Consider the following 16,201-nt stretch of genomic DNA (forward strand, 5'->3'; position numbering starts at 1 on the left):
AGTAACAGATTGAAAGCTGTTTTTCATCGACGTTTAGTTTTGGACAGGGCTGAGGATCAAAAGAGTGATAGAAATTCCCAGTAAGTTCGTTTTCTCATTGTCTGATAGCACACGTACATCTAACATTACATGTGTTTGATGTCAAATTTAAAACTGCACTGTTGCAGTAGATATTCAAACAAAGTGAATATCTCCATCTCACTTGATTTTCATGGTATTGTGGAATTTAATTTCTAAATGTTTGTTTCCCTACTTTTTAAAGATTTATTAAACTTTTCAAGATGTTTTCAAGAAGATATAGCACGTAACAAGAAAAACCTCTTTGTAAACAAAAAATGGAGGTGGAGAATGTTAACGTCATTAGCACTTTCAATTCTAGAACTCTAATTTTATCCAAAGTACCAATTCACTTAGAAAAAATAAATTTGACAAAGAACCTAAAATAGTGTTTTTGTGGGCCCTTTCATTTTATTTTTTATTTCATTCTAGTTTATAGATAGAAGCCTACAATGTTTTCCATAGATTATAAGTAATTTTGGGAAAATCAAAAGTTTCATTAAAAGTTTTTAATGAGCAATAATTAATAACAAAATTACAAAAACTTACTGAGCTTAAATTAGACTAACGTTGCACTTTTTTTTTTCTTGCAACACTGTTATAACCCTGTTCCAGTGTAGTATTTTATGTTTTTAATGATTTAAATTTGGTATATTTAATTTAGGTGTTTATTGTAATGTTTATTGGTATGCTCTAAAATCACACAAATCGGGTTTTAAACTTTGCAGTATTTATATATGTTCTAAACTTTTGTAACAGGGTTTGAAAAAAAATGCAAATCTAAAATCAAACAGCTTATATAGAATTTATTCTAATTTCATGTGGTTGACATGTTCTAACCTTTTGAAAGATATGGAAGTAGAGGCGAAGAGACGGAAAAGAGGATCTCTACAACCCAGCAATGTGTCACTGAGCAGTATTCTCATTCCACCTAAATTCAGTGATGGCTCAGTGCCCTTTGACCCCAGGTAAGACTAGGCGCAGCTTCTATAAATTGCTGCATTTTGCAGGGAATAAAGAAACTAATTGAAATGTTTACATTTCATTTGTTGACTCCCCCAGGTATGATATAGGACAATTGTCAGCATTGTGGCATATGCTCAAATGCATTCAAAGCTAATATACAGTATATTGCTGTTTGATATATACTGTATATATATTTTAAATAAAACTATATTAAGGGTGTTCCCCTAGGATTTTCTGAGACTATGCAAATACAACTGCATTGTTTTACTTTTTGTGATTCTGTTGTTGAAAATGACTTTAAAATAGTATTAAAATATTGTGAACCAAGTATCTTTTGTCTCATCTCGTGAGCTAAGTACATTGTCACACCCCTAGTGTTGATAAGCAGTGATATAGCTCATAATTTTCAAAAGTGTATGATATAGCTTTCATTCTTCAGGTCAATCATAAGGAATAAGGAAAGTGATATCTTTGTCATAGTATCCTTTCAAATGTTAAAGTTGCCACAGTCATTGCATGCTTTGCGTGTGCTGTATTTTATTTGTACCATTTTGTTGTATTAGTTTATTAATTAGAATTTGAAAGATAACAATGATGTTGTTTGATAAGTGAGATCTCTGATTTTAGCCCTTGAAAACCAAAAAGTAGTGCTTGAAAAGTCCAGTTTCCAGTTCTTGGAGCATTTTATTGTTTTTGTTGTTGTTAATTGAACTGAACTGTAGTTTTCTGTAGTAAATTGTCTTTGTATATTTCCTATTTTATATTAATTACCTAGTATTTAATTTACCATTATTTAACCATTTCAGTAGTCTGAGCCTAGTTACTAGTTAGTTTCAAGGAAAATCATTCAAATAATGCTTTTTTTGGTTTGCTTGCCAAATAACCCTGCGTATAGGTCCACCCCCGCAACCAAACCCCCACCCGGGAAATAACTTCAGGCTCAGGATTTATTATTTTTTTGCTTTAACCCCTGCTGCATTGATTTGTACAAATTAGTTGAACATGTGTCTCACATTAACCATAATGCATTTTATTTTTTGTAGCAAGCCAAACAATTTCAATTGAATAATTATACATTTTGTTATTAATTCTAGGATATTACTTTTGTAATGCAACTGTGTAAAATAACAATATTCTTAATAAATTGACTTTACAGTAGTAAACCTACAATACTTATGTACAATACGTAATTTTCCTCAATTAACAGTAAACTCGTATTGCATGCAAAGACAGAGTGTGCTGCATTTACTCTGAAACAAGCCTTTCCAAGACACTGAAAACAATGTATCATGAGCTGTACGCATGTAAATGAACACATTGCTGCACTTTACTATGCAGCACAACAGACTATAAACATTTAATTGATATGGCAGCCTATTGTGATTTCTTTCCTTTTGCGTTTTGAAAAGTTTTACATACAGATGACAACATTGTTAAATGATCTCGTTCACATGGATCCATGAAAACTACTAAAAACGCTGTATTGTGCATACCAGGCCAGTAGTTGGCGATGTGACTTTGTAAAGAAAAACTACGAGCAGATGCACATATGCATTTCCATAGATTGAACATGTAATAGACATGACGTCACCGTTTCACAAATTCACATGTTAGCAGTTTACAAAAAATATAACGCTATTGTTTTCGAAAACTTGCACTTTGGAAAACTTTTTCAAAAGTTTGCATCTACAGACCCCCAAAAAACCATTGTCGTGTAAATGAATGGGCAAAACACAGTTTTCGGTTTTAAGTGAAAAATGGGGTCATGTAAACATCCGCTAAGACATATTGCAATTTCAAACTGATTCAAATTGGAAATGTGGTGGGGCAAAATAGACGGTGGTGGCTAATTAATAGAAAACACTGGTGTTTATTTTTATTATATCTCTAATTATTGTTTGTTGTATTACATATTTTGCACTTATAAAAACAGTAAAATTACTCCACTAATATCTTCAGATTGTAATCAAGAAATGTGTTTTTTCTTTAGTGTGGAGAGAGGTGCTCAGTCCAAATCCAGTCCTGCTGGTTCTCCTCCCCACAACACTGTAACAGTTGATTTTCTCAAGGAAAGACACAAAATAAGCATGAAGAGCAAGTATGAGATCTTATCTGAGGGAATTCAATTACAAGAGAATAAAACCTTCCTGAACAGCATTTACACACAGCTCTACATCAGAGAGGGAGAGAGTGACAGGGTGAATGAAGAACATGAGATCTTACAGAAGGAGACAAATTACAAGATGCTCCAAGAGACTCCGGTTGACTGCAATAACATCTTTAAACTTCTGCCAGGAAGTGAAAAGCAGAAAAAAGTCAAAATCAAGACTGTTCTTACTAGCGGCATCGCTGGAATTGGAAAATCAGTCTCTGTGCAGAAGTTCATTCTGGACTGGGCGGAGGGAAAAGCCAATCAGGATGTAGATTTTATGTTTGTCGTTACATTTCGAGAGCTGAACTTATTTAACGATCAACAATACAGTCTTTTCAAACTTCTGGTGGACTTTTATCCTGAACTTCAAGATCTGGACTCAAAAATTCTTGAGGAGTGTAAAGTTGTATTCATCTTTGATGGCCTGGATGAAAGTAGAATTACACTGATGTTTTCAGAAAATGAGAATGTTTCTGATGTGAATGAGTCTTCATCAGTGGGTGTGTTGATGTCAAATCTCATCAGAGGAGAGATGCTTCCCAATGCTCTCATCTGGATCACCTCCAGACCAGCAGCATCCAGTCTGATCCCCTCCAAATACATCAACCGTCTGACAGAAATTCATGGATTCAGTGATCCTCAGAAGGAGGAATATTTCAGAAAGAGAATCAGCGATAAGCATCAAGCCAGCAGAATTATCTCACACATTAGAAGATTAAGAAGCCTCCACATCATGTGTCACATACCCGTCTTCTGCTGGATCTCAGCCACTGTGCTTCAAAACCTCCTGAAACAAAATAACAGTGCAGAAATCCCTAAAACTCTGACTGAGATGTACATCCACTTCCTGCTCACTCAGATGAACATGAGGAATCAGAAGTATGAAGAGACTTGTGGGAGAGATCTAGAGGAACTCCTGCAGTCCAACAAAGAGAAGATTGTGAAACTTGCTGGACTGGCTTTCAAGCAGCTGAGGAAGGGCAATGTGATGTTTTATGAGGAGGACCTGACAGACAGCGGCATAGATGCCACTGACATCATAGTGTATTCTGGGATTTGCACTGAGATCTTTAAGGAGGAATCTGTGATTCATCAGAGGAAAGTCTACTGCTTCATACATCTGAGCTTTCAGGAGTTTCTCGCTGCGTTTTATGTTTTCTACAGCTTTATAAATGACACTTCAGATGCTCTGAAAGTGTTTGATTTGCTCCCAAATTTCTATAAAGGAGCGATAGATGTGGCTCTTCAGAGTGAGAATGGACACTTGGATCTTTTCTTGCGGTTCCTGCTGGGCATCTCGCTGGAGTCCAATCAGAGACTCCTACAGGGTCTGCTGACACACACCGAGAAGAGCTCTGAGAGCATCAGGACAACCGCAGCTTACATTAAAGACAAAATCAAACAGGAACAGGGTCTCTCGGCTGACAGATCCATCAACCTTCTTCTCTGTTTGCTGGAGATGAATGATCAGACTCTGGTTAGAGAGATTCTGGAGTTTCTGAAATCAGACAAAGACTCACAGAATAAACTGTCTCCGTCTCACTGCTCAGCGATCGCCTATATGCTCCAGATGTCAGACGAAGTTCTAGAGGAGCTGGACCTCAAGAAATACAACACATCAGATGAGGGCAGAAGGAGACTGGTACCGGCTGTGATAAACTGCAGAAAAGCAAAGTAAAGAGTCAAATATCAATTTGCTTCAAGTGAATTCTGTTGAGTGTGTTTCTGTTGCAATTTAAGGCAATCCATTCTAGTAGGACTGCTTCAGTGTGGCAATATCATATATATGTACACACACAGCAGTTCAAAAGTTTTAAACAAGTTTCTTCTGCTCATCAAGGCTACACTTATTTGATCAAAGCTAAATTTTTAGCAGCCATAACTTAGTCTTTATTGTCACATGATCCTTCAGAAATCATACTTATATGTTGATTTATTATCAGTTCTGGAAATGGTTGTGCTGCTTTATAATGTTTTTGTTTTTGGAATCAGTGATACTTTTTTCAGGATTTAGATTTTTTGGTGAATAAAATTTAAAAGCATTTATTCAAAATAGAAATCTTTTCTAACAATAAAAGCCTTTACCATCACTTTTGATCAATTTGACACATCCTTGCTGAATAAAAGTATTAATTTCTTTTAGAAATAAATAAAGAAAAAAATTTACTGACCCCAAACTTTTGAACAGCAGTGTCTTTGTTACAAATTATTTCTGTTTTAAATATGTATATGTGTATATATAATTGACTATTAACATCCTGTTCCAAATGTCCATTACTTCAACTGAAATGGTGTTTTACTCTCTTTCAGTCTTGCCTGCTGTAATCTCACAGATCAGTGCTGTGAAATCGTGGCATCAGTTCTACAATCATTAAACTCGCCCCTCAGAGAGCTGGACCTGAGTAACAATGACCTGCAGGACGCTGGTGTGAAGCTCATCTGTGCCGGACTGAAGAGTCCAAACTGTCCGCTGGAGATACTGAGGTAAGAGTAATACCTGGAGTATGCTTTGTCTTTATGTCTGCCATTATGCCTGTGTGCACTCACTGCTTTGTGATATTTTACTTGACCTGCAGAGGACAGCACTGAGTTATCTTAATACTCACAATTAACTTCTGAACTTCTTCCATTGTTTTTATGGCCATTTTCCATCTTCTTTGAGTACTTTTAAAAAAACAGCAGCCCGGCTGTGACTATTGATAGCTGGTGGATCCACCGATAAGTGCATTTGTGTTCAGACAGGCAAATAAGGCTAGATAACGTAGACTTCATAGTCCCTTTACATGTATACTCTGCGTGAGATGTAATCGTAAACATCTCTGAAACATACTTTTGGCTCTTTGGTGTTTAGTAAGTTGAAGTTCCGATAAATGATTCTTGCCAGAATACATTTGCAATAAACTCGTCAGTATTAATAGATATTTTTCTTTTATCATCATAGCATTCAATATTCTAATGCAGTTCTTATGCAACCAGAAATCACAACATCACTTTTAATTATTCTTCATCTAGGTTATCTGGTTGTATGGTGACAGAGGAAGGCTGTTGTTATCTGGCTTCAGCTCTCAATTCAGACACTTCACACCTTAGAGAGCTGGATCTGAGCTACAATCACCCAGGAGAAGCAGGAGTCGAGATGTTTTCTGCTTTGTTAGAAAATCCAGACTGCAAACTGGAGAAACTCAAGTATGTTGGGTTTTATGGCACATTTTTTTGAGAGACTTGTTTGCCATCTCTACCTGATAAATGTTGATCCAGCTCTTTGTTTTGATTCTGATTCAGATTTTTGTCTGATTCTGATAATTATTGATGCAGCTCTTTGTTTTTTAAAAACAGATGTGAGAAATTAGTCTTAAAATAACTTTTTTTGTTTGTATTTTATAGTTCAGACCATTTTGGAGATTTCAGGATCAAACCAGGACTACAAAAATGTAGGTTCTTTCTCTTTCACACACATTTAACATACAGTGCCCTCCACTAATATTAGCACCCTTGATAAATATGAGCAAAGGTGGCTGTGAAAATAAATCTGCATTGTTTATCCTTTTGATCTTTCATTCAAAAAATTGACAAAATTCTAACCTATCATTGAAGTAAAACAATTGAAAGTGGGGAGAAAATCTCATGATGAAATAAATGTTTTTCTCCAATGAATGTTGGCCGCAATTATTGGCACCCCTAGAAATTCTTAAGAGTCAAATATCTCTGAAGTATATTCCCATTCATATTTACATTTTTTTAGCACACCAGGGTGACTAAGACCATTGTCCAGCCATGACTTCCTGTTCCACAGGATTATAAATATGAGGAACACAAATTCCCTTAATCATCATTCACAAGGAGTAAAACCTGAGAATATATTTCTGATGTGCAGAAAAAGATTGTTGAGCATCACAAAATAGAAAGTGGCTGTAAGAAAGAGTTTAAGCATTGAAAATCCCCATTTCCACCATCAGGGTAATAACTTAGAGGTTACAATCAACTAAAGATGTTAAAAATCTGTCTGGAAGAGGATGTGTGTTTTACCATGGCTGTCCCTGTCCTTTGACCTGAACCCTATAGAAAATGAGCGGGGTGAACTGAAGAGAAGGCTAACATGGAGCTGTGAATCTGAAGGATCTGGAGATATTCTGTATGAAGAATATGGTCTCTGATCTCTTATCAGGTGTCCTCTAAACTCTTCAGGCATTATAGGAGAAAACTCAGAGCTGTTACCCTGGGAAAAGGATGTTTGCAATAATTGGGTGCCAATAATTGTGGCCAACATGAACAAGAGAAAGCATTTATTTCACAATGAGGTTTTCCCCCCACTTTCAATTGCTTTACTTCAATGATAGGTTGGAATTTTGTGAATTTTTTGAATGAAAGATAAAAAGGATAAACAATGCAGATATATTTTCACAGCCACCTTTGCTCATATTTTCCAAGGGTGCCAATATTAGTGGAGGGCACTGTACATATTAGTATAATCTATATCAGGGGTTTTCAAAGTGTGGAGCACATGCTTCTTTCCACCTGCATGCTGATAACAAACACCTGAAGCACATGCACTAAACTCGTCTATCATTTCTCCTGCTTAGCCCATTGTGAAAGAACGGTCAAATGCACACCCTTGTGTGTCAAAATACCCATCTTGGTAAGCATTCACATAAACGTAGTTGGTTATGTCTTAGGTCAATGTAAACAGTAGGAAGAAAATTGGATGTGTGTCAATTCATAGCTTTCAGTCGTGTGACTGGCTCGAAGACTTGGAGGGCAAAACATCCATAGAACTGCAGCACAAGAGTCTCAAATATTCATGTTTCCCAGCCGCAAATATTTAGATCACCTCTCAAAAGAATAAAACAAAGGTATTTCTGATCAAAATGCAAGTTTTGGCCATTTGCAATCCATATTAAGCACCCACGGCAGTATTTCAATCATAAACAGTGCGACAAAACTTTATAAAAACACTTAAAGTACCGTAATATATTTAAAATGGTAATATTAAAAGATCAAATTCAGTATTCACCATATTAATGATGTATAGTTTACATAGGCAAGCAGATGAGGCCGGAATATGAACGCAATCCGCTTAACGGTGTTTTCCTTCTAATGGTTTTCTATGGGAAGCCATTTAACGTGAAACTTTGCACATTGTGTTTATATTCTGGCTTCATCTTCTTGCCTGTACAATATATTCATCATCAATAAGGTGTTTACTGAATTTCGCCTTTTAATATCTGCGTTTTACTATATTATTACTTGATGCAATCTGTGTAAAAATAACTGGTGGTCAGTGGAGTAAAGCTTCCTTTTGCCCTCCAGGCGAGCGTTCCTATAAGGGTGTGACGTCACGTGAAAACTATCAATATATTGGATCTGTGCATTAGGTCTTAATGTTACAGCAGCCGGTCGGCGCCGATGGCCTTGTGGTTAATGTGCTGATATATAGCACAGTTGTGCTCACAGCAACCTGAGTCCAATTCCTTTGCTGATCCCACTCCCCTTTCTCTTCCTTTCCTGTCATCTCTCTACTGTCCTGTCCATTAAAGCCATAAAAGCCTGACAATATAACTAATATAACTAAAAGTGACAGCAGCCTCCTATACCCACAGCTGTCTATTCTTAACATTAATCAAACAACAAAAGAAAAAGAGAAAATCACTGCTCTTGTCTGAATAGCCTTTGTAGCGTATCTTTTTTTGTACAGTGAGAATTATACAGTTTTTATTTTAATATTTAAAATATATTAACTATATTTTATATTTAACTTTTTTCTGTAAAAAAAATTAATAATATTTTAATTAATTAATAATTAATGAATAATTTCTGTATTATTTCTTACATGAAAAAACACTATTTAATTAGTGTATTTGTTCTGTTTTTTTATTTTTCCTATTGCTCATAATTAGCTTCTTCCTTCTTATTTTATTACTGTTTGTTTACTAAAGTAATTGCTTAAGATATTTTTACTTATATTATTGCTGTGATATTAAAATGGTGATTCTCAAAGTCGAGTAGATTCCATTACTCAGTATTACTGTTGCCTGTTCATTATTTAACATTTCTATTGTGAAACAGTTAAATGTTAGACCGTTAAAAGTCAAATATGAAAAGTTTAGCTACTTCGATCTTTCCTTACACTCTTTAAAACTGAAGTGTCATGCTTAAATTCCTGTTCAGATTTTTTAAACAGAAAATCCCCCTAAAATGGTTGGCACTCATAAACTGCTTTTCCACTGTGGGGCCAGTGTGAGCCAGAGCTAACATAGAGCTAAGCCAATGGCCTTGCACCTCAAGCCTCGAGGCCAAAATCTAGCCATGCTTCCACTATCAGACCAGCACTACTGTAAAACACACTCAACCCCACAATTTCTTCAGCGAGGGGAAAATTAATAAAAACTATATCGTAAAAGGTACGTAACAGAAACGGATGTTTGGTCTTTACATAAAGACATAAAGACTGAAGACCTTTCCTGATCCTGCCACCCCTTCCTCTTCACTTTCTGTCAGATCTTATCTGTCCTATTACATTAAATGCAAAAAAGGAATTTATTTATATGTGTCAGCATGCTTTTTTAATTTAAGCCAGAAAAACAGAGGGAGCTCAGAAAATCTTGAGTTATTTGAGTTAACATGGAGTTATTTGAGTTATATTCATATTAATATATGAAATTTATGACATATGTGGATGCAAAAGTCCGATATCAACAAACACACGGAAGAGACATAACAAATATGAAACCAAATAAATGCACTATTATAGTCATATATGATTTGTCTAAGTCTTCCAAACGGTCTCTGTTATTTTCATAAGCATAACGTGTTTTTATTACAGCGATCGTTTTAAATGATAAGCTCTGCCTTTGAATAGCCAAGGCATTCGGCGGGGCGAAAATCCCTGGCCGTTGGCCCTGAGGAAGCCCTGATGAGTCACGATCAAGCCTCGGAAGTGACAGTAGAAATGTGACTGGCCCTGGCACGCACTAGCATGCTCGCTTTTGGCCCGATGGGCTATTTTGACATTGATGAGACATCGCCTTCAATGTTTATGGTGGTTATGACCCTGTATCTTTTGTTCTAATTTCTCTTGTATTCAGATGCCTGTGATCTTACACTGGATCCAAACACTGCATACTCTCATCTCACTCTGTCTGAGGGGAACAGAAAGGCAACACATGTGGAAGACGAGCAGCCATATCCTGATCATCCAGACAGATTTGAGCACCAGGAGCAGGTTCTGTGTGGAGAAATTCTGTCTGAACGCTGTTACTGGGAGGTTGAGTGGAGTGGGGGAGCTTATGTTGCAGTATCACATAAAGGAAATAAAATAAAGAAAAGAGGGAACGACTGTAGATTTGGGTGGAATAATAAGTCCTGGAGTCTTTTCTGTACTCCTGATGGATATAGTGCCTGGCACGATAACAAGAAAACAGATGCCAATTTCCCGTCAAATCCCTCAAACAGAGTAGCAGTGTATCTGGACAGGCTGGCCGGCACTGTGTCCTTCTACGACGTCTCTGACACACATACTCTCGCACACGTATATACATTCAAAACCAAGTTCACTGAACCGCTCTACGCTGGGTTTGCAGTTTATGGTTCAGTGTTTCTGTCAAGTTGAACATCTCTTCCTATATATATATATACAATGTAATATCACATGAGACAGAGTTAGTTTTTCCCCAAATATCAGCATTATAAACGAGGGCATCACATGAAATATGGTGGATACCGTACTTTCATTTTATATCATTTTCCTTGTTTTTATTGTTGTGATAATCATTTTCTATTCTTAACTGTTTAAAATGAATTTTAATTCAATTTTATATCATTTTAAAAGTTTAAACTGAAGGCTAAAGTAAGTGCTGTGATGGTAAAGCGAATGTGGGCAAAGAAAGACAAGTGTGATGGTTAATCAGTTTCTGGTTAGGAACTGTCTGCAAGCGGAGGGAGTGCGGGAGGGGGAGAGCGATGGGCTCACTCAGATATGAGTGAGGGACACCAGCAGAAGAAAACTGGTGTCATAATTTAGGTACACCTGTAAGTGTAAAGGTGTACGAGTGCACATCTATAGATTGAGAGATATGCACAGTCCAGGACAAAATGCATTCTCTAAGCACTAAGAGCCCTAGAGGCAATTAGAGCATTTGAAGGTATGAATACAGAGAGAATGTGAGACTCTAGAAGGGAGGTTCTAGTCGGGAATTGCTCTACCAACTCTAAATTCCTACCATTACAGACAGGTGCACGCCCCGAGTTTGAGTGAATAGGTCAGATATGATGGTCAAAGTAAGTAGGGGGTGAAGTAGTGGAATAGTTAGGTGTTTTGGAAGGTTTCCCCCCCCCGCTCACTTAGTGTGGAGGAGTTTAAACAAAGCTTGAGAATATTTGTATATTTGTAATAATATTTTAGATTTAATTTGAATTTTTTTATTGCTGTGATCAATATTATTATTATGTTTTTTATGACTATTTTACTTTCTTTCATGTAAAGCATATTGAATTACCATTTTGTATGAAATGTGCTATATAATTTGCGGATATTAAAGCGTCCATTGTATGCACACTTCAGAATCATGCGGGAAGATTGCCTACTCTTTTACATACCATAATTGTTTTTGTCACATACTGTTTTTCGCCTACTATTTGCATACTTCCCTACTGTATAGTAGAGAAGCATGCAAATACAGATGCAGCCACTGACTAGAAACTGCTGTTGCCATAGAAACATTCAGTGTCTTGAGATGCGCGTTTAGGACTTCACTTGCACATTGGCTGGACCATCCTGAAATATAAGCTTTTTTAATTATATTTGAGCACAAGAAACATGTTACATGACAGTTCATTTCAGATTTTGTTGCTGAAATATGTTATTTAGATTTGAGTGAACAAAGACATTATTTAAAAACATTATTTAAAATATTTTATTTGGCTTACTGTCCTCATTCACTGTATTTTTTAGATCTACTAGTATCTTACATTTTTTGGCTTCATTAATTTGTGCACAGTAAAAGATCAAATTTGTCTCCATTCAAGGTCTTTGTTCTTTGTTTGATGTAATAAAACTTGTTGAAATTGTTTCTGGTTGGATTGAGCTTAGACACTGCATGTGTTCAATGAACTCATTTTCAAACACAACTTTGTCTTCTGCCAGTTGCACCTGTCTTTGGCCTGAAATATTGTTTTTAAGAAACCATTTTTTTTTAGGATCCAGTTTTCAGATCCTTCAATGACTCTGCATTGTTTCAATTCACAGTGATGAAAATGTAATATGGATTTTTTTTTCACAATACCTTCAACCACCACTAGAGAGAAGCATTTACTTGTGTTAGTGCTTCTGTTAATGTTTATATCTAGTTTGTAGTCAGATTTGCCATTAGGGCCCAAAGGCCTGTGCAGCTAAATATACACAATTGCACAGACCATTAAAAAAATGACTTTCATACACCCCAATTCCTTTTTTTAAGAATGTGAAAATATGCAGATTTTAGATCTCAGTGCTAGAAACAGTTTAAAGCCTGAAACCTGCCAGGAACTAATGCAAAAGGATTTTGTTTTAAAAGCTCCTTGTGGCCTGTGTCCCCTGTTAACGCTGTACAGGGAAGCCACACATGGCACATTGTGTTTTTCCTCCACAATCTCTTGAAATCTTTGTCCTCATTGCCCTTTTTGCTGTGCTCACTCTCTCGTTCGTTCTCGCATTGCATTGCCAATCCATTTCTGTAATTTCCCCCTCCACTCCCCGAGAACCCATCCCAGTCTGGAGCGGAAGGTAATCGATTCATGCTGACAGTAAAAAGCTCTGCGTCAGAGTCTTGCCTCTTGCTATAAAAAGCCCTGCCAGTGCCACTGCAGCCTCGCAGACCTCTCTCCACAGCAGCAGCAACAGCACTGCGGAAACCGTCTCTGCTCTCTTCTCTCTTCTCTCTTCAACAAACATGAGCTCCTTGAGTTACAACCCCTATCTGCCGTCTGTGCAGCAGAGGAGGGTGGTGGTACGCAGCGGGACGCCCTTCAATGGAAGAAGCAGTCGCTCTCGCTCTCGCTCCGTCTATTCGACCTATTCATCCCCGTCCCGTGCCTCGGTTCTGTCCTCCTCTGCAGGTCTGCGGCTTTCTGCTGCATCGCCAGATCTGGACCTGAGCCAGGCCACTCAGCTGAGCTCGGAGTTCAAAACAGTGCGGACGCAGGAGAGGGCTCAACTTCAGAACCTTAATGACCGCTTCGCCGGCTTCATTGACCGCGTTCATGGCCTGGAGCTCCAGAACCGTAACCTGGAGGCAGAGCTGATGTTATTGCGCCAGAGGCACTGCGAACCCTCCCGTCTCAGGGGGCTGTACGAGCAAGAGGCGAGGGAACTCCGTGCGGCGATAGACGAGGCCCGTAGGGAGCACCAAGCGGCTCAAGGAAGGCATGACCAACTGGAAGAGGCGCTCAAGGCCTTGCAGGGTCACTACGAAGAAGAAATCCTGGCCCGTGAGGAAGCCGAAACACGGCTGGTGGATGCCAGGAAGGGGGCAGACGATGCAACGTTGGCCCGCTCTGAGCTTGAAAAAAGGGCTGACAATCTTCTGGATGAGCTGGCCTTTCTCAAGAGGCTCCATGAAAGTGAAATCGCCGAGCTCCAAGCCCAGGTGCAATACAGCGCCCAGGTGTCCGTTGAGATGGAAGTGGCCAAACCGGACCTCTCTGTAGCTCTTCGAGATATTCGAGGTCAGTATGAGCGCCTGGCACAGCAGAACATCCAGGCTGCGGAGGAGTGGTTCCGTGGGAAGGTGAGCACCATGGGGGACGACACGGCCAAACACACGGAGAACATCCGCACTGCTAAAGACGAGGCTGGGGAGTATCGTCGCCTGCTGAAAGCTCGAGACCTGGAGATCGAAGCATGCCAGGGCTTGAACCAAGCTCTGGAGCGACAATTGCAAGAGGTCGAGGAGAAACAGAGTGCAGAGATCGCTGCCCTACAGGTCAGAATGATAACTACATGTACAATATACATTTATGCATTGGGCAGATGCTTGTATCCAAACTGACTTACATTGCATTCACAGTACACATTTTATCAGTTCTTGCTTTTCCTGGGAATTGAACCCATGACCTTGGCATTGTTAGGGCCATGTCCCACTGTTTCAGCTACTGGAAAGCTAAATACTGCAATTCTGTTCTAAAAAAAGCTAAATTTTGGTCTTTAAATACTTTTTTGCCCGGACAGGACACCATCAGTGACTTGGAGAATGAGCTAAGAACCACGAAGAATGAAATGGCCCGTTACCTCAAAGAATATCAGGACCTTCTCAATGTGAAAATGGCCTTGGACATTGAGATTGCTGCTTACAGGTTAGTAACATCAACAGTTTTGTAGGAAAACATTTGTTGCAACTGATATGTATAATCTATATAACCAAGGCCATAAAATTGGTCAATCAATAGGGTTTTTACATTGATCCCCCAAACTTAAATATACTAGAATATAAGTCTGTTTACATTCCAACAGGAGGCTTTTAGAAGGAGAAGAAACACGCTTCAACGTGGGTGGTATTGGCGGGATCTCCAGTGTGTTTTCTCCCTCCATCGCCGCCACTCCTTCTTTCGGCCGTCCCGTGTTCTCTGTGCAGGCCAGTCTGACCTCTGGCGCCCCCTATCTTCTGGGAACCAGACTGATGAGCTACTCTGCCACACCAGATGAAATAATTGAAGCCAGCAAGGCACAGGAGGCCGGGGCAAGTCCAGAGGAAGAAGAAGAGGAAGAGGAGGAGGAGGTAGAGAAGGAGGAGGAAGAAGAAGAGGGGGAGAAGGAGGAGGAAGAAGAAAAAGAAGCGGGTGAGGATCATTTGTTTTTTAGACATTGTATATAATTTATTTTAATTTAAATTAAATCACTGTTGATTTATTATTGTTTATTGGTGCATATAAATGAAAATGATGATTTTTCAAATGATTTTTCTCTTCATTAATGAGAAAAGTTGATTATAGCTAGATTTTTTAAGTATTTAACATGTATAATCAAAATGCTAAATATAATTTTTGTAACACCCAATCCTATTGCAGTGCTGACATTTGTACCCAATTGTCTCTTTTACAGGTGAAGAGGGAGGAGAGGAAGAAGGTGAGGATGAAGGAGAACAGCAAGAAGAAGAAGGAAAAGAGGCAGAGGAAGATGAAGAAGGAAAAGACGGAGAAGAAGCAGAAGAGGAAGGAGGAAAGGGTGAAGAAGGTGATAAAGAAAAAGGTGAAGTTGAAGAAGAAGTTGAGGCTGAGAAGGATGACGCTGGAAAAGAAGAGGAGAAAAAGAAAGGAGGAGATGAGAAAGAGAGTAAAGATGAGAAAGCCAAGCCAAAAGAGAAGTAAACACACCGGACCAAACCCCCTGGTGCTATCTGGAGGTGATCAAACCTCATGCAATTATCTCACACACGCAGACATCTCAACAACACATTCACTGTGTCCTGCTGATCGATTTAAGATTCAGTTCAAATTAAAAGCAAACCATATACGCAGACAAGAATAATAAATGCAACCATAGAGATCGGCCAAAGCCAGAGTAGCCTATGCATGAAGACATGCCTTACGTTTGCGCTTGGCAGGGAAGTTGCGATTGCAGGTTGCTTGTGTTGTTTCGAATGCCATTTTATTTATTGAAATGCAAATAATATTCTTTGAGCACTGTTTCTGTATGCCTTCAGCATTAATCACACTGTCAACTGCCTATGATAACACAAGTGTGCTTAGTATTCAAAATGCCTTAGACCAGATCCTCAAAGAAAGGCTCATTGCCTACCAATAAAAACTTGACAAACCTCCTTAACTTGGTGCGTTCCTCTGTTGTTGTCTTTTTTCTGCCTATACCAACTATGCAGTATACAATGATATTATGGTATTATGTGACATAGAACAAATGAAGTTATGTGGCATGCATAATTCATCGAGTGGCATCTAGTTTTACTTTGCATTTTTGTCAAATTGTGTGTAAAGTTGGGCCTCTTCGATTAAAGGAATCAGTCACCAAAACTTAAAAATGAGCTAAAATATACTCACCCT

At 38.4% G+C, this 16,201-nt stretch overlaps 2 protein-coding genes across 2 annotated transcripts; both read left to right on the forward strand.

Annotated features, from left to right (window-relative positions):
- Positions 1 to 12,240, forward strand: LOC306847827 (NLR family CARD domain-containing protein 3-like). The gene is made up of 7 exons (XM_079382009.1): positions 1 to 80; positions 908 to 1,025; positions 3,014 to 4,849; positions 5,486 to 5,659; positions 6,188 to 6,361; positions 6,560 to 6,606; positions 10,258 to 12,240. The coding sequence occupies exons 2-7, from the start codon at positions 910 to 912 to the stop codon at positions 10,779 to 10,781; spliced, it is 2,871 nt and encodes a 956-aa protein (XP_079238135.1). The 5' UTR covers positions 1 to 80; positions 908 to 909; the 3' UTR covers positions 10,782 to 12,240.
- LOC306847828 (neurofilament light polypeptide-like) lies at positions 11,954 to 15,966 on the forward strand. The gene is made up of 4 exons (XM_079382010.1): positions 11,954 to 14,130; positions 14,376 to 14,500; positions 14,658 to 14,983; positions 15,246 to 15,966. The coding sequence occupies exons 1-4, from the start codon at positions 13,099 to 13,101 to the stop codon at positions 15,509 to 15,511; spliced, it is 1,749 nt and encodes a 582-aa protein (XP_079238136.1). The 5' UTR covers positions 11,954 to 13,098; the 3' UTR covers positions 15,512 to 15,966.
- Positions 15,967 to 16,201: the final 235 nt, after the last annotated feature.

The sequence above is a fragment of the Barbus barbus genome (genome assembly GCF_936440315.1).
Source record: "Barbus barbus genome assembly, chromosome: 28".
NCBI lineage: Eukaryota > Metazoa > Chordata > Actinopteri > Cypriniformes > Cyprinidae > Barbus > Barbus barbus.